Source organism: Chrysochloris asiatica, unplaced genomic scaffold (assembly GCF_000296735.1).
Source record: "Chrysochloris asiatica unplaced genomic scaffold, ChrAsi1.0 scaffold00107, whole genome shotgun sequence".
Classification (NCBI taxonomy): Eukaryota; Metazoa; Chordata; class Mammalia; order Afrosoricida; family Chrysochloridae; genus Chrysochloris; species Chrysochloris asiatica.
In genome coordinates this window covers 2,465,369-2,483,441 of record NW_006408625.1, presented here as the reverse complement: position 1 = coordinate 2,483,441, position 18,073 = coordinate 2,465,369, and the positions used below count along the sequence as shown (strand labels likewise).

Sequence of the window (18,073 nt, the reverse complement as noted above, 5' to 3'; positions counted from 1 at the left end):
TAAAAAAAAAAAAAAAGAATGCCTCCTCTGGTCCTTGGCCTTGCAGCTACATGCCCCTTGGCTTCTGCCCTGATTGAGCAATATTACAAAGCTCCTTTAGTACTGTTGATAAATGCCCAAAGGGCATGCCACTCTACCATACGCCTTTGCCTGAAGGCACTCAGCTCTAGCTCAGCAGATCAGCAAGCTCCCCTGATTAAGTGAGTCTATTGTTCAAACTCACTTAGAGTCCTCAAACCATGGACCAGAAAACCCATCACTCTGTCTTGTGCTCTTGGTGCTGCTGCCACTGCTGGCACCCTTCTCCAACACTTCACTGTACTGTCATTTCTCTGGTACCACAGTTCTCTCTCTCTTGGAATGAGGAGGTTCCATGTAGGAATCTTGTACAAAGGATGTGTCCCGCTCCTGGCTGCACTCCTGGCTCATGTGTTGAGACTTGAAGCAATGCTGATTCTTCCTTGGTCCAGTCTCTTCTCACTTCCTGGCTTGTCTTCCTGCTGCTAACCTTTCACCCAGAGTTTTGCCTTCTGGAAACACCACTACATTTGAGCTGGCAATATGCTCTCCTCACTTTTGGTTCTGTCTTGAGGCCATTGCTTCCCTACAAAATCTTGCTCTTCTCCCACACTCACACCCCTAGGAAACAGGAAACAGTAGAGATGTCTCTGCCTTTTCTCTTTACCACTGTGGAAAGAGCAGTCCTGCTTTCTGTCTCTCCTATACCTGATTGCACTCATCTACTTAGTCATGATACTGTTGTTGCTGTTGCAAGTCATCTCAGACTCATAGCAACACTGTATAAGGTTTCTGAGGAGTAATTGGTGGGTTTGAATGCAATTCTTATGGTTCAAACTGGCCTTGTAGTCTAGCTCCTTAACCCACAGTGCCACACCAGAACTCGTGTCATGATAATAGCCAGTATACATTATGTGATGCTCTGTTTCAAGTACTTTCTTCATGATACCAAGCCATTGCCATCGACTTGATTCCACCTTAAAGAGATCCTATAAGACAGAGTGGACTCCTGGTGTGGTGCTGTAGGATAAAGCACTGGACCACAAGTTCAGTTTGAATCACAGAGTCGGCAGTTCAAACTCACCAGCTGTTCCTTGGAAACACTATACAGGGTTGCTATAAGCTGGAACTAACTCAATGGCACTAAACAACAACATAGGACATAGTAGAGCTTCCCCACAGGTTTCAAAGCTGTAATCTTCATGGAAACAGGTTACCCCATCTTTCACAGAATGGTTGCTGGGCTCAAACAGCCAACCTTTTGGTTAGCAGCCAAGCACTAGCCACTGCACACCCAGGGCTCTTTTTCTCATCATTTGTTGTTTCAACAGAGCTACAGGTATTAAATCCAAAGATTTCGCCAAAAGCGTAAAAAAAAGAATGGGAAAGAAATGTTGGCAATGACATATTGGCAAGAAAGTAAATCTCTAAAATCTATAGAAAACTTCAATATCTCAGTAACAAAAAGATTATTCAATTAAAAAAATGAGCAGAGAACATGAGCAAACGCTTTGCCAAAGAAGACATTCAGAAGGTCAACAACACATGAAGAAATGCTTAAAATCATTAACCATTGTTGTTGTTCTTGTTATTAGGTGCCATCGAGTCAGTACCAGCTCATAGCTGCCCAGTCCTGGGCCAATCTCACAATCATTGCTACATTTGAGCCCATTGATGCTGCCACTTTCCCAATCCACCTGGATGGAGGTCTTCCTCTTTTTCTCTGAACCTCCACTTTACCAAACATGATATCCTTCTCCAGTGAATGGTCCCTCCTGACAATATGTCCGAAGTACGAGAGATGAAGTCTGGCCATTCTGGCCTCCAAGGAGCACTCTGGTTGTACTTCTTCCAACACAGATCTGTTGGTTCTTTTGGCAGCCCATGGCACTTTCAATATTCTCTTTCAACACCATAACTCAAAAGCATCAATTCTTCTACGGTCTTCTTATTCACTGTCCAGCTTTCACATGTATATGAGGTTATTGAAAATAACCTTGGTCAGGCACACCTTAGTCCTCAAGCTGATATCTTTGCTCTTCAACACTTCAAAAAGGTTGATTTGCCTAATGTAATAAATACATCATTTGTTATCTTGACTGCTGCTTCCATAAGTGTTGATGGCTGATCCAAACAAAATGAAGTCTTTGCTAACTTCAATTTTTTCTCTATTAACCATCACCCCAGATTTTGTTTTTAATAGGCAGTCATTCATTTACTGGTTGTAAATGGGAAAGCCAAAAACAGTGTGATTTTTTTCAAAGCATTTATTGTGAATTGAGTGAAGGTTTACAGGGGAGATCATCAGTTTTACATTCCTATGGTCCAGCTTAAATGTCTTTATTACAGTAGTACGCAGAGGAAACCAATATCCAAAAAAAAAAAACAACAACAGTCAAGCACCTTAACATTATTGCTCCTTCTTTACCCATTCAGACTCTGTCTAGATCCCTGTATCATAGAGCCTTGTTGTTCCAAGGCTGTGCATACATCACACTCTACCTCTATCCCATTTAGTCCATGCATCCCTCCCTAAGTCTTCCCCTATGATCCCATTCATCTACCCCCTCCCCATGCTTGTTCATTGCCCTCTCCTTCCTTTTTATTTTATTGCTCTCCTGGTCTATCACCTAAACTGTCTCATCACAGTTTTAATAGCAACTTTAGAAAAACAGAAAACAGCAAATGCTTTTGAGAGTGTGGAAAGACTGGAACCTTCAAACACTGCTGGTGGGACTGTAACAGGGTGCAACCACTATGGAAAATGGTATGGACTTCCTTAAAAAGCTGGAAATAGAAATACCATGTGATCCAGCAAGCCCATACAAGGCATATATCCTTGAGAATTAAGAGCTGTGGTACTAACAGATACATGCATGCTCATTTTCATTACTGCATTATTTACAATAGCATACAGATGGAAATAACCTAAGCATCCATCAATGGATGAATGGATAAATGAACTTCATATCAGCTGTACGCTTCACACTCCATTCCAGTCCTCTGTGGCCATGTCCTGTCCCTGGACCCAGGAGTCCCCAGGTCTCCTCATACTGCTAGTTAATCAGGTCTCAATCCAGATTAACAGTAGTCTATTGAATGTGGTCGGACTTAGTTCACAACTTCATTGCTGTTTTTCCCCCACTTTCCCTTATCAGTGGCTAACATGGTAACCAGTCAGACCACATGCCTGCTAGTGTATTCCATTTGAGTTTCAGTCCTGGAAGGGGGTTTGCCTTGAGGGGACCTGACCACTTGCCTTGATGGCTCCCTGGAGAACAACTTGCTGGTTCTTGTAGTAGTCAATCAGACTGCTTTTATTGTTTTTTATTTTTCCTGCTGGTCTTTCTTTCAAGAAGTATTTTCTGTTCTTCTAGCTGCTCCAGTCTGGTCTGCTTGTCCTTTCAAGTGGAAATTTCCCACCTCAGAAGATTCTGGATGGGGATCGGGATTCCACCTAGGGTCTTATATAATGCAAAGGCTCCACAGGCAGTCTCCTTCACTGGACAAGTTCTAGCCCCATTTTAGGTATTCCAATCAGTTATAGGCAGAAGACGGACTTAGAAACTTTCTATGGTGATGTTTCTGGCTATTCCTTGCTCTACCCTTCAAGTGTATATTTAACAATAGTAGGTAAGGGAAACCAAGAGTCATAAGACAGCCAAACATCTTAAAATTATTTCCCCACTTTTACCCATTCAAACCATGCCTCAGTCCTTGTATCCCAGAGCCCTGTTGTTCCAAGATTGTGCTTACATAGTTATTTACCTCTCTCCTATTTAGCCCATGTAAACCTGCCTAACTGTTCTCCCATCTGCCTTGTTCTTCCTTTCCCCTTCCCCTTCTAGTGTATGCTGCCCTACCAGCACCCAAACTATCCTGTGTCTATTCCCTACCCTGTGCTCCATCTTCTCCTCCCTCTCCTCACCCCACCCCATATACCCCAGTAACCAGCAAAGAATTTCCACCTCCCCCAATTTAGTGTGGGTACTTTTCCTTAATCTTTTATAGTAATGGTCCTATGCAGTATTTCTCCTTTTGTGACTGACTGATTTTACTCAGCATAAGGTTCATCCATGTTATGTGGTGGCTTACAGCTTTCTTGTTATTCTTCAAAGTAGCATAATATTCCATTGTATGCATCTACCAAAGCTTGTTTATCCATTCTTCCACTGATGGGCACTTAGGCTGTCTCCATCTTTTTGCTATTGTAAATAGTGCTGCTATGAACACTGGTGTGCATATATCTACTTGTGTTATGGTTCATATTTCTTGTGGATAAATACCAAGTAGAGGAATTGCTGGATCATAAGGTATCTCCATTTCCAACCTTCTGAGGAAGCACCATATTGTTTTCCAGAGTGGTTGGACCATTTTGCAATCCCACCAGCAATGTAGGAGGGTCCCAGTCTCTCCCTTTATATATATTTAAAAATATTAGAATGCATAGTTTCTATATTGTCTTACCTCATGATTAAAAAATAAGCCAATACAGAAGGTTTTTTTTTTTTTTTTATAATATTTTCTTTTAAAAGCGTAAGAGAAAGTGGAGACTGTGTAAAGACTATTTCCTTCTAGTAAACCTGATTAATAAGCAGAAGAAAGATAGAATGGTTGTTTAGAGGTGGAACAGGTTGAAAGGATGATTGTTTTTTTTTTTGTTTTGTTTTGTTTCTTAAATGGTGAGACCTTGGTGCCTTTTATAGGCCAAGGGAAGACAACAAAAGAAAGTTGATAGATAATTCAGGAGAGGAGATGTTAAAATTTGAGAATAGTTCATCCTTACCCTATTCCTCTGAGATTTTTCCTTTAAAGTAACCAAAACTGCCATGTGTATATATATTTGATTCTAGACTTTCTCTTCTGACCCTTTGATCTGTGTATTCATGTGTGTCTTAGTTACCTAGTACTGCTGTAACACAAATATAGTTTGGGGCCAAGTTGATTCCTTTCTTGTCTATAACAAGCAAGTTCAGTGGAGTTCTTTGGTTTATAAATAATCCTCATATGGCCTCTGTCTTCCCCAATGTGTGCGTTGATTTTGGTCTTTTTATAACCCAGAAATGATTAGGATTCAGTCTATAGAGGTATATCTCCATTAACATAATGAACAAAGCCACTCTATTTTCAAACATAATCTCATCCACAGGTACAAGGGCCAGGAATGCAACACATATTTTGGAGGGGACATAATTCAGTCCATGGCAGAAAGTTTTGCATTCCACTAATTTTGTTCATATGACCATATTCAGGGCTCCAAATGGCTTACTATGTCTGCTTTGATTGCTCTTCCTTGATGTTCTTCTATCTTTTGCTGAGTGAGTTCCTTTTGCCAGTCTTCCTTCCTTCCTTGGAAGTCTTTAATAGCCAATGGTCCTCCTAAACCAGGATATGTGGGTAAGGGAGTATCCAATTCAGGTGTGACCAACCTCATGCCTACAGGGATTGATGGTCCCCATGGCCAACAAAACAAAACAAACCCCACTGTTATCCAGTCGATTTTGACAGATAGTGACATTAGAAAGTGTTTCTGAGACTGCACATCTTTACTGGAGCAGATAGCCTTATCTTTCTCCCCTGGAATGATTGGTGGGTTTGAGCCACTGACCTTGCAATTAGCAACCCAACATCTAATCCACAGCACTATCAGGGCAGCCTCGAGAATTTGGCTGCATTCTAATGGAGAGTCCCTTCTGTGCATACCCAGACTCAGATTGTCCACTCTTTTAAATGTGGATGTTTATGAAAAGTTGTCAAATTTTTAAAACGTTGGTAACTAATTAAAAAACAACAGATCATTTCTAAACAAAACACTCCTCAGAGGTCACCAATTTGTAATGGTTGACCTAATTGGCATTGACTCATGAGTCACTGTAGTTTAAGTTTAACTCTTTAGACTATAAAATTCTTTCACTGTGTGCTGAAGACCTGGAGGGTACAGGGGAAGGATTGCAGGGTATACCATTTGGTTAGTTAATGATGCATGGAGGGGATTGTAACCACGGCAATGAGACGATATACGATAGAATGAATGTAAAACTAATGTTCTCCCATGTAAACTATCACATAATTCACAATAAAACATTTAAGAGAGAAAAAAATTCTTTTTGCCTAACCAAGTACTTACTCTTAAACTTGTCATTGTTGTTATTAAATGTCGTTGAGTTGATTCTGACTCATTGTGGTCCTGTATAGGGTTTCCAAGGAGCAGTTGGTGAGCTTGAACCACCGACCTTGCAGTTCAAACAACTTTGCAGTCTGATGCATTAGCCCGCAGCACCACACCAGGACTCCAAAACTTGTCGTTACTTATCATTTATTCCATACTGAGTTAATTCCACACTTTGCTGGAGACAAAACACTGTCTACTTGCACTATGAGAGACTTATGAGATTAGACAAAGAAATCACAGATGACTTGCTGACTGGGGGAAAAACAAACCTGTGTAAAGGAGCAATTAAGCATATCCTTGTGTCTTACCTGCTATGACCTACTTTGAGAGAAACCATAACCCTTAACTGATTATTCTCAGAACAAATGCTTTCATCACATGACTAATGGAATCAAGGGTGACAAATAAGTTGTCCTATTTCTTTGAATGATACTGCTTGTAGAAAGTACAAAAGTTTACAGTTGTTCAAGAAGGTTTGCTTCTCATAAAGCTAAAAAGTACTATGAATCCAGGAAAGAGCTCCAAGGGGATACCAAACAATTGTTTGTATCTATGAGAGCAAGTAAAAAACTACAACAGTAGGGTTCCAGCTCAAAAATACATGAATGTATTCCAAACAAAACATTTTTAAACATGTTTCTGTGATCAGTGGCCAGCTGCCTACAAGTTCTCTCAGTAGTACACTTATCTTAGTCTTGTTAGGGTGCCTTCAAAATACAGACCCAATCAAAACAGTGGCTTCTGAGGGGAGCTGTTGGGCCAGTTACATTCAAAACAGAGAGGTCAGTTCAGAAGGTTATAGTGACTGCTTGGGGGGGATTCCAAAAGGATAATCTTGATAAACTTTCTCAAAGGACATAGGATAATCACCAAGTCTTATTATGAAGAAGTTTTAAGAAAATTGCTTTGGTCAGGAAAGTTGTGCTGAGGAATTTCTTTTTTCCATCTTTGAGGGTAGCAAGTGGTGTTTTACAAGAATTTCATTGGGAAATCTTACCGCATCCATCCTGCATTCCTGATCTTGCCCTTTCGTGCTTTTACTGGTTCCCCAAACTCAAAGAACATTTAAAAGAAATACAATTTGAGTCCCTCAAGGATGCTCAAACTTTTTTGCTGTAAGTCAGAGCACAGATTTCTCTGGGGAAGGGTTAGAGGATGGAGACACCACCTTCAGAAATGTACAGACCCAGATGGAGAGTATGTCGAGAAACAAAAGCTTCATATTTGGTTGTTTATTTATTTTAAAATATGTGATTCTATGATTTTGTAGCAATACTTTTTTATTTACCCTCCTCATACTTTAATTTTATTTTTGGTTAGCTGTTCTCTTAATATTACCACAAGGATATTGTCTCTTACTTTAAGACATCCTATGTTTAATTCATTTAATCATCGTGTGTTTGGGGATTTTGAATGAATGAGTTGTTCAATTATATAATGTTTTCATTCCTAAGCTAGTGGGTGGAGGCTTCATCAACTGGATTTTGACTCAGATTGGATTGTCATTCTCACTGGGCCTTGTCTTGTTCCTTTCTGTGTTCTAGGATGGCAGCGCTCCCTATGGAGCCCGGTATGTGGGCTCCATGGTGGCTGATGTACACCGCACACTGGTCTATGGAGGGATCTTTATGTACCCAGCCAACCAGAAGAATCCTAAGGGCAAGGTAATTTCCCTCTATCCATGGACTGGATGGTAAACCAGTAAGCCATTTGGCGTTCCTTTTTACATCACACCTGCCATTGGCCTCTGCCCTGCTCCATGGTATGTCTGTCTGAGTGCACTGGGGAAGGGAAACTAGACATATTTTTCATTCATGAAAAATTTGGGGATTTGGGGAAGCCAAGGTTGATGACATTGTTATTGATGGTTCTCATTTGCCTTCACTTCCTCTATCCTCACTCCCATCAGTCAGCATGAATCATCTGGATTAACTCCCACTTGCTGGGTCTGATTTTTAGCTGTAACACCAACTTGTTTTGGATCATTTTAAGAATCTAATGAAACTCATGGGTCTGCTTTCCATATACACACAAAATGCATGTAAACATACACACTTGACATATGTTTTCAGGGGTTCAGAGTTGGTTTTAAGGAGTCCACCAACTCCAGAATAAGAACATCTGCTCTAAACACATTCTGTTTCTGGAAAGTTCCTGAAAGATCTTTCAGCAATTTGATGACACCAAACCAAATAGATTTGTATTATCAAATGGGAGAAGTCCTTGGATAGTACAAACAATTATTGAGTTGCGCTCAACTCAAGAGCAAATTTGAGTTCTACCAGTGAGAAGCTTATGATCCATGCCCATCTATGTTGAATAGAATTTCCCATGGAAACGTCTGTTTTTTTGTTTTGTTTTGTTTTGTTTTAGCTAATGACAGAAATGATAGATCAGGAGCCAAATAAAAAAAGTTCTATTACTTTCTCTGCCACATGTGAATCTGTCTGTCTCTCAGTGTGACAATGGCTATTGGAATTCTTGGAGATTTCAAGCCACAATAAGAAATCTAACATGGACATAAGACCAGAGAGATTTTAGTACCCAGGCTAATGTATTAGATATTTCTCTTCATATGAATGAGTGTTATTGTTGTGTGCCATTTGTTGTTGCTGTGTGTTGTCAGGTTATGTTTGGCTCGTTTATATATTAAGCTGTTGAACTAAGTATCACAGGGAAGACTACCTAAGAGATGCTAACAGGAAGCAAAGTATTGCCGAATAGTAAGTGATAACAAGTTGAAGAGGTAAAAATTCTTCAATAGACCCTTTGCCACCTATCCTGTTTCAGTGGGGAGAACACTAAGACCAACTACGTAAATGATCGTAGAGTGAGAACACGTTAACCTATACATATTTCCCATAAGCATGGATCATTCCATGTATAAATCTATATTGCTCTCACTAAAACCTCTTGCATCGAAAGTGCCATTAGTTTCGTTTTTCCATGTTTTAGCTCTCATGGTCTCTGTGACTTTACCAGTGTCTGTGTGTGTGTGCATGTGAGCACTTGTTTATACTCTTGTCCTCTGGTGTATACTTGTCTCTGTGGGGCAGTGTCAATTCTAATTGCAGAAAAACAGATCATGTGGCTTTCAGGCCAAGACCCCAGGAAGACTTGAATGTTTTTGGTTTTAAGATGAGTTTATAACAGCACAGGTATCTGTAGTCAGACCAAAAGGAATGAGAGTCCTGAGAAGTTTTGTAAGATTTCTCTAAGAGATGACTTTTGTTCTTGTTTTTAAAGCCCCTGATTCTCTGTGGTTAAAAACAAAGTCAAATTGGCATTAATTTAAATTTTATTGTTTGACACCTCAAACCTTAATCTCCTCAATCCCTGAAAGCAAAGAAAAAAAGGAAGGAAAAGGCAATTCACTACTGGATGCCATCAAATCTGTGTGTGGTTCAAGTGACTAAAACACTAGATTGCTAACCAAAATGTTGGAGGTTCAAGTCCATCCAGAGGCACATTGCTAGAAAGGCCTAGCAATCTACTTCTAAAGAACCATTGAAAACACTTTGGAGTACAGTTCTAGTCTGACACACATGAGTAGGTAGTCTTCCTTCTTTCTTACCGATTTACCAGTAAACTGTCAAAGTAAGGGTCTCTCTCATCCTGCTGGGCTGCCCAAGACAACATGGCTACCAGTGCCCTCCTTTAGATGAACAAAGACTCAAGCAGTGCTCAAGTGTGCTCACATGCCCTACACTTCTCTGTGTCCACCCTGGCTATCCACTATTCTAAGAGCCATAGGTCAAGGGTGAGAACATCTTTTAGTATCCTACCAAAATGGCAGAACTGAGCTGCAAACATCCCTGGAGTCTTAACTTACTCTTTCCTGAACTTACTCTTTGATATCATCATTATAATAATCAGTACAAGATATTATCGTTTCTCAAAGTAGCTTTAAAAATATCTTCAAACTGAGTTTGACAAAAAGAATGGAAGAACAAGGCTCACAGAACTGGCTCTACCATTTTGCAGGTGTCTTTGTGATCTACTGCAGCCGTAACAGAAATAACACAAGGAGATGACTCTAACAAACAGAAATTTATTCTCTCACAGTTTTAGAGACTAGAAGTCCAAATTCAGAGTGCTGGTTCTAGGGGAAGGTTTTCTGTCTTTCTCAGCTCTAAGCAAAGGTCCTTGTCTCCTTTCAGCATCTGTAAGCCTGGCATTCCTTGGGGAGCTCTATTTAATCTTTTCATGAGTCTAGAAGTTTCTCAGTGCAGAGATCCCAGATCCAAAGGACACATTCCACTTCCAGCTTTTCTTTCTTGGTAGCAGTAGGTCCTTCCCAGCTCTGCTAACTTCTTTCTGCTAGCCACATCCCAGAGAAACCTCTCTTACATTGTATCAGGGCTGTGACAGGTTAAGGGTTTTACATCTCACCCTTCATCCTCTGATTCAGTTTATCACATTATGAGGGAACCATCACATAACTACCATAATACATCATTACATAATTGCCAAACCATTGAGAATGACGGCCCAGTCAAGTTAACATGTATTTGAGGGATGGGAGGAAAGATGCTATTCAACTCATGATATTAGGTGATCATTGGAGAAAGATTTTTTTTTAATTACAAATTTTTCACCAAAGGGGAAAGGAAGGAAGAAGATGATTCAACCAGAGGCATAGCAGAACAGCCAGCTAGAATGTGATCCTGAGTCTAGCCCAATGTGTGTATGTATATGTTGGGACAGGGGCTGGAGGAAAAAAACAAGATAGTCACAGAAGTAGAGCCAGAAGTTCTTCGCTCCAATTCAATCCAACTTACCACTTAATTATTAAACTCAGGACTCCTGCTAGCTCTCATGGCACCTTGGATGGGTTAGAAAATGTATTCCTTCCTCTGAGCAGGCTTGGCTCAGAGTGCTTGTCCATAACTTAGCAAGTAGGGTGCAGGTTGAGTGCAACCCGTTTCTGTCCTCAGCTGGGAGCCCTTATGCAAGAGACACATTGTTGTATGCCTTTTTAGTCCCAGGCACTACCAGCAATAATAATAATAATAATAATAATAATAATAATAATAATAAAAAGTGCAACAGTCAATCGAGACCCACATAGTCCCTGCCTGCAGGAACTGGTAGACTGGGGAGGAAGTCAGATGCTAAACAAGCCTCTGTGTGCTGGCTGTTAGGAAGGGGAGTAGAGGATGCTGGAGGAGTGGACAGCAGTGGATCTGGGTTAGGTTAGTTTAAGGAGTCCTGCCTGGTAGCATAGTAGATTACATGTTGGACTGCCAACCATGAGGTTAGCAGTTTGAATCCACCAACTGCTCTTTGGGAGAAAGATGAGAACTTCTGCTCCTGTACAGATTCACAGCCTCAGAACTGCTTTAAGGGTAACACTTCATTGCTCATAAGTAACCTGTACATAGACCAAGAGACAGTCATTAGAGCAGAACAAAAGGGATACTAAATGGCTTAAAATCAGGAAAGGTGTGCTCTAGGGTTGTATTCTTTCACCATACTTATTCAATCTGTATGCTGAGCAAATAATCTGAGAAGCTGGATTATATGAAGAGCATGGCATTGGGATTAGAGGAAGACTCATTAACAACATGCACTGAACTGCAAAGTTGCTTTAAACCACAAGGTCTGTGTGGTTCAAGCTCACCAGTCAGCAAGGGCTGATCAAGGTGTTGACCATGGTCATGCCAATGTCATAGAACTTCTTTAGAACCTGTTTTTTCTGGTGCTTGTTGGCCTTTGACCTTCTTCATGGCTGACTCAGTCATCGGAGAACTTGATGATGGCATAGTGGTCAAGCTTGTTTTTCCTGGGTGTTCTCTTCTGAGAATATTTGGATCACCTTTGGAGTCAGAGTGTCGTATAGACTGGATGGCAGAAAGAGAAAACATGGAAGAAGGAAGGAGAGAAAGAAGGCTGAAGAAAAGGGAAAATGAATGAATGCTTGCTCTGAGCCAGACATTTTATGTAGATTTGCTGATTTTGATGTTCACAATAATGCTAAAGCAGTGGTGATGGTGGTCCATTTACTACTGAGAAAATGAGGCTTTAAGACGTTAAGTGTCTTGCCCAAAAACTATTCCTGTAATAAATTAATATATAAGACTTCAAAAAATAAATAAGGAAGACCATTGAAGAATCGTTGCATTTAAATTATAGTGTTGACGAATATTGAAATTACCATGGACTTCCAGAAGAACAAACAAATCTGTCAAGAAGCAAGGATGGTGAGACTTTGTCTCTCGTACTTTGGACATGTTGTCAGGAGGGACCAGTTCTGGGAAAAGGACATCATGCTTGGTAAAGTAGAGGGTCAGCAAAAAAGAGGAAAACCCCCAATGTGATAGATTGGCATAGTGGCAGCAGCAATGGACTCAAGTGTAACAACAATCGTGAGAATGGTGCAGGACCAGGCAGAGTTCATTCTGTTGTGCGTAGGGTTTGCTGTGAGTCCAAACCAACCCAATGGCACCTAGCAACAAAAGAACAAGGGAAGGAGCCCTTGGGGCACATCACTTAACAGAGATGGGATCTTTGTGGTTTGTGCCCACCGGCCGCTCTGGGGATGAAAGATGTGAGTTTGCGTCTATAGAGATTTCTATCCTTGGAAACTCTAAGGAAACAGTTTTATTCTATACAATAAGGTCACTGAGTTGCTGAGTTGGAAGTAACTTGACAGCAATGGGTTTGGCTATTCAAACACCAGCAAACCTATGTAGCCAAGTCGAAACTTGTTATACAGAGTTCCTCTGTGCAATACCAGCCACTGTGGTTATCCCCAAGGATACTGCTTAGTATTCACAAGGTGGTCTTGTGACTCCTTGCAGATGTGAATCCTTACTTGCTCCTGCTGTTGTTGTTGTTAAGTGCTGTTGAGTTAGTTCCTACTCATAGTGACTCTGTATAGGGTTTCCAAGGAGTGGCTGGTAGGTTTGAACCACCGACCTTGTAGTTAGCAATCCAGTGCTTATCATACAGCACCACACCTTATTTGCTGTAAGGCCTCACATACCAAGGCTTCTTACCAGACCTATACAAGCTCCTGAATGTTGTTGTAAAGTGTTATGAGCTTGACTGCTAAAAGGTTGGTGGTTTGAGTCCACCCAGAAAAGTCTCAAAAGAAAGGTCTACTGATTTACTTCTGAAAACCCAGTCATTAAAACCTTAGGGGAAGCAGTCAGGGGAAGGTGAGTGGAGACTGAAGTTCGAGGTGTGGCCCCTGTGAGAATCATGATCATGTGTGCTCAATACTGCATCTCCTTTGCTGATGTTGAGAAGGCTCATACAAACATTCAAGATTTTATCCACATTATACCAGTCCTAACAAGCTCCATTTTGAATCAACTAGCAGGGCGCAATCTTTTCTTCAAATGCGAAATCTTCCAGAAAACTGGATCTTTTAAGATTCGTGATGGCCTTATTTCAATCAGAGGCTTGATTCCTGCCACTTCAGATGGGAAGAAGCCCAACGCTGCTGTTACTCAGAGCAGTGGAAACCATGGCCAGCCTCTCACCTATGCTGCCAAATTGGAAGGAATTCCTGCTTATATGTGGTGCCCCACACAGCTCCCAATGGCACAAAATTGGCAATACAGGCCTATGGAGCCTCTATAGTATACAGTGAACCGAGTGATGAGTCCAGAGAAAATGTTACAAAAAGAATTATGGAAGAAACAGAAGGCATCATGATACATCCCAACCAGGAACCTGCAGTGATATCTGGGCAAGAGACCATTGCCCTGGAAGTGCTGAACCAGGTTCCCTTGGTGGATGTAGTAGTGGTACCTGTAGAGGGAGGAGGAATTGTTGCTGGAATAGCAATTACAGTTAAAGCTTTAAGACCTAATGTCAAATTATAGGTTGCTGAACCCCTGAATACAGATGACTGCTACCAGTCCAAATTGAAAGGGGAACTGACCTCCAACCCTTATCCTCCAGAAACCATAGCAGATGGTATCAAATCCAGCATTGGCTTAAATACCTGGCCTATTATAAGAGATCTTGTGGATGATGTCTTCACTGTCACAGCGGATGAAATTAAGTATGCAATCCAGCTGGTGTGGGAGAGGATGAAACTACTCATTGAACCTACATCTGGTGTCAGAGTGGCTGCTGTGCTGTTTCAGCATTTTCAAACTGTGTCCCCAGATGTAAAGAACATTTGTATTGTGCTCAGTGGTGGAAATGTAGACTTGTCCTCCCTAACTTGGGTGAAACAAGCTGAAAGGCCAGCTCCTTGTCAATCTGTTCCTGTTTAAAATTCTCTAGAACATGAAAATTTTTTTCTGAAAAAAAAAAAAAAAACCAACAACACAAAACCTTAGGGGAGACAAACATCCCTCCGAGACTGAAACTCAAAAGGAACACATAAGCAGGCATGTATGCTTGCTGGTGACCATGTTGGTCTACTGGGGAGTGGAAGAGGGGGAAAGTCATAATGAAGAAATGGGCTGAGTTCCATAGACCATGTTCCATAGACTCCCGTTGACCTGGAGATGAGAGAGAGAAGAGGAAGGGCTGGTTGGTCCAAAGTGTGGTGGTCCAAAGACCTGGGGATTCCTGAGCCCATAGACAAGGACATAGCCACAGAGGGCTATAGCTGAGAGTGAAGCATCCAGCTGATATGAATGCCCAAACTTGTAGATAGTACCCATTTGACCTAGCCTCAATGGTTTGATAATCAGAACTCGACTAGAAGAAGATAAATAATTTTTGAGAAAGGAAACGAGTGTAAATTGCTACAATTTGATGAACTTGATCTATACTTATGGATGTAGTAGCTCAAAATACCGACTGAGAGGCAAGGAGTCTTTACATCAAGTATCAATGCTATCCCCTCTATGCACAGAGTAGATAGGGATGGGCAACTTAGACACTGGCTACCTAAAATGAGAAGGCAATAAAGGTATGAAGTGACTGGCTTATAAGTTTTCAAGAGGGAGTTCAGTTTAAGAGTGTTTAAGACAGAGACTCCACTGAATAGTTTTCATCTTGTCTAGACAGACCTGGTGAAAGCAATGGGGATCCGATTCTCAATAGTGAGTAATTATTATCATGATTAGTTGTGACTATCACAACTGTAAAGGTAGAAGTTTTGTAACAAAAACAAGGGAGTAGTTAGGCTTACAGTCCAGAAACAGAGGACCCTAGGACCATCAAGGGGGAAGAGTACTAGTGGAAAGAGGGACCTTATCCAAAGAAGCAGCAACACCAGAGATGGAGGTAGAGATGGGGACATGGAGAGAGGGATCAGCTGAGGACTCTAGATTCATGGAAAGAGAGGGACAGAGTGCTGGGGGCTAGGAGGCAGGCTTGCAGAATGTGTCCTTTGGTTGTTTAAATAATTATATATTCCTGAGTGTTTTTGTGTAAACACCCCTACCCACCCACCCCCCAAAAAAGAAAAGAAAAAACAGCAACAGACGGAATGGAAGCAAATATTGTTGAATGATGATGCACTGAAGTGATTGTAATCATTGCAATGAAACGATGGTGTAAAGCCAATGTTCTCCCATGTAAACTATCACCCAGTTCACACTAATAATAATAATAATAAACCTTAGGGGAACACATTGTATTCTGACTCTTAGGGGGTCAGCATGAGCCAGAGTCAATTGATGGAAACTGGTTTTGTTTTCTCTTTTTTCAAAACCAGACATGCAGAATCAGTTTACTTCATAGCTGGGTACACAGCTCTTCTATTTCCAAGTAAAGAAGCAGGTTTCTCAGGAGCATGAAGGGCACAAGACAGGTGTATCCAAGTTTCAGCCTGACCACAGGGGACCCTAAGTGTATGTGTGATGAGCATCACCCATTTGTGTCCAGTGTCTTGGGCTCAAGTGGTCCACTCACAAGAGGTCCATAAGTTTACTCAGTCCACTCACGAGAGGTCTATAAGTTTACTCATACTAATGAGGTAAATGGAAGTTCAGCAGCATGAATTCCTCCTCAAGTTTCAGGGGCATGGCTCGGGACTTAGGGTCAAGCTTGTTCACACGGCCCTGTTTCTCTCTCCACAGCTCCGGCTCCTGTATGAATGTAATCCTGTATCCTACATCATTGAGCAGGCAGGAGGCTTGGCGACCACGGGTACCCAGCCTGTTCTGGATGTGAAGCCTGAAACCATTCACCAGCGAGTTCCCCTCATCCTGGGGTCCCCGGATGATGTGCAGGAATATCTCACCTGTGTACAGAAGAACCAGGCGGGCAGTTAGTGAGTGGGACCTCCAATCCTCTTCTGTCTAGAACCTTGTACCAAGGACCCTACATAAATGATCACTGGAGATGATGGTGATGGAGAACTTAGAAAAGCAAGTCCCCTAATCACATACAGCAACCACGCACCTGCCAGGGACAGGCCCAGATGCAAAGCTTATTAATTCTGTGGTCAATGTCAAGGTCTAAAATAAAAACCCACACCTATAAAGAACAACAGGTTTGTCTTCCTTCATTCAGAGTCCTGGTGTGGTGCTGTAGGGTAAGCACTAGACTGCGAATGGCAAAGTTGGTGGTTCAAACCCACCAGCTGTGAGTCAGAAACAACTTGATGGCACTTAACAACAACAACTTCCTACATGCAGAGTGACAAATAGGATTGCGATTCTAAGTCTGCTATACTTATGTAAGTCTACCATACTTACGTAAGATTCCCTGGGTCATGCAAAGGGATAACCAAAGGGTGGGAGGTTCAAGTTCAATGAGCAGCACCTCAAAAGAAAAGCCTGGTGATCTACAGGGGACTTCAAAAAGTTCTTGGGAATTTTTCATTTTTCCCATGAACTCCTTGAAGCCCCTCAGAGTTCAAAAAATTTAGCTAATGAAATGTTATGGGGGCACTGTTCTACTATGATACACATGGGGTCCCATGAGAGACTACCTTCCAGCAGGTGGTAAATTGAGTAATCAATGACATCCACTTGTGGGCAAAAATGTACAGAAATCAGTTAAGGATTTCCCTTGAACTGGCTGCTCTGAAACGTAATCTTTGCATTGCTCTGGATTAGTCTTCCTGCTCGCTGCAGCCTCCTCCATCTCATGCCTACTTCTGGGCTGGGGTCCTACCAGCTTTCTCTCCAGAGTCACCAAGCTGGCAATTTCTTTTTCTGCCTGCTGCATCACATCATCGGTGTGCTCCACCTGGTGGCATGGACACCAGCTCTGCAGGGGACACAAAGAATGGGAAAGACGCACCCCCTAATGGGAGCGCTAAAGAAGAAAACATGGATCAGGAGGCTGGCACTGAGGCAGACAAACAAGAGAAAGAAGGTGGAGAGGAAGATGAGAAGAAGGATGAAGGTGATGATGAGGAAGAGGATGGAAATGAAGATGAGAAGCTGAGGCTCCTATGGACAAACGGGCAGCTGAAGAGAATGAGGATGTTGACACCCTAAGCGGAAGATGGATGAAAATAACTAGACAGCAAAAATGTTAAAACTTTAAACTTCTTAACCCTCCACTTCCTGTTCAGAATCTAAATGAGAGAGTCCTGCCCACTCACCTGGAATAACACCACTTACAGATCACATGTACTTAACCCTACATGAATTTGCAACAGGGGGAAAACAAGGACAAAAACTTCCAAGGCCCTGCTTCCTTTCTTAAAAGTACTTTTAAAAGTCAAATTTGTGTTTTTCACATACATTTTATATATTTGTATGTATTCTTAGAGGTCAGCCATTTTTAATGGTCTTAAATGACCAAACCAACCTTCAGCATATTCTCTGTCCTCCTTCTGACTTGACTTGTGTTGTGACCTTGTTCACAGGTTTGAACAGTGAGGGTTCATTTATAGGTGGATCTTTTTTAAGACGTTGCCATATGGGGTGTAATGTTCATCATCTTCTTGTGAGCTGTGTTGTGAACAGTGAGTGCTTCTCTACTGTGTATAAAAGTGATCTTTCTCAGTTC

The 18,073-nt window shown here is 41.5% G+C and overlaps 1 protein-coding gene across 1 annotated transcript in view; it reads left to right on the top strand.

Moving 5' to 3' along the window:
• The window catches only part of FBP2 (fructose-1,6-bisphosphatase 2), a 94,309-nt gene extending 77,918 nt beyond the window's left edge, over positions 1-16,391 (top strand). Inside the window, exons 6-7 of the mRNA XM_006867632.1 lie at positions 7,735-7,854; positions 16,186-16,391. Coding sequence (XP_006867694.1) covers positions 7,735-7,854; positions 16,186-16,380 — 315 coding nt within the window. The 3' untranslated portion in view covers positions 16,381-16,391. The remainder of the gene's footprint in view (positions 1-7,734; positions 7,855-16,185) is intronic.
• The last annotated feature ends 1,682 nt before the right edge of the window (positions 16,392-18,073 follow it).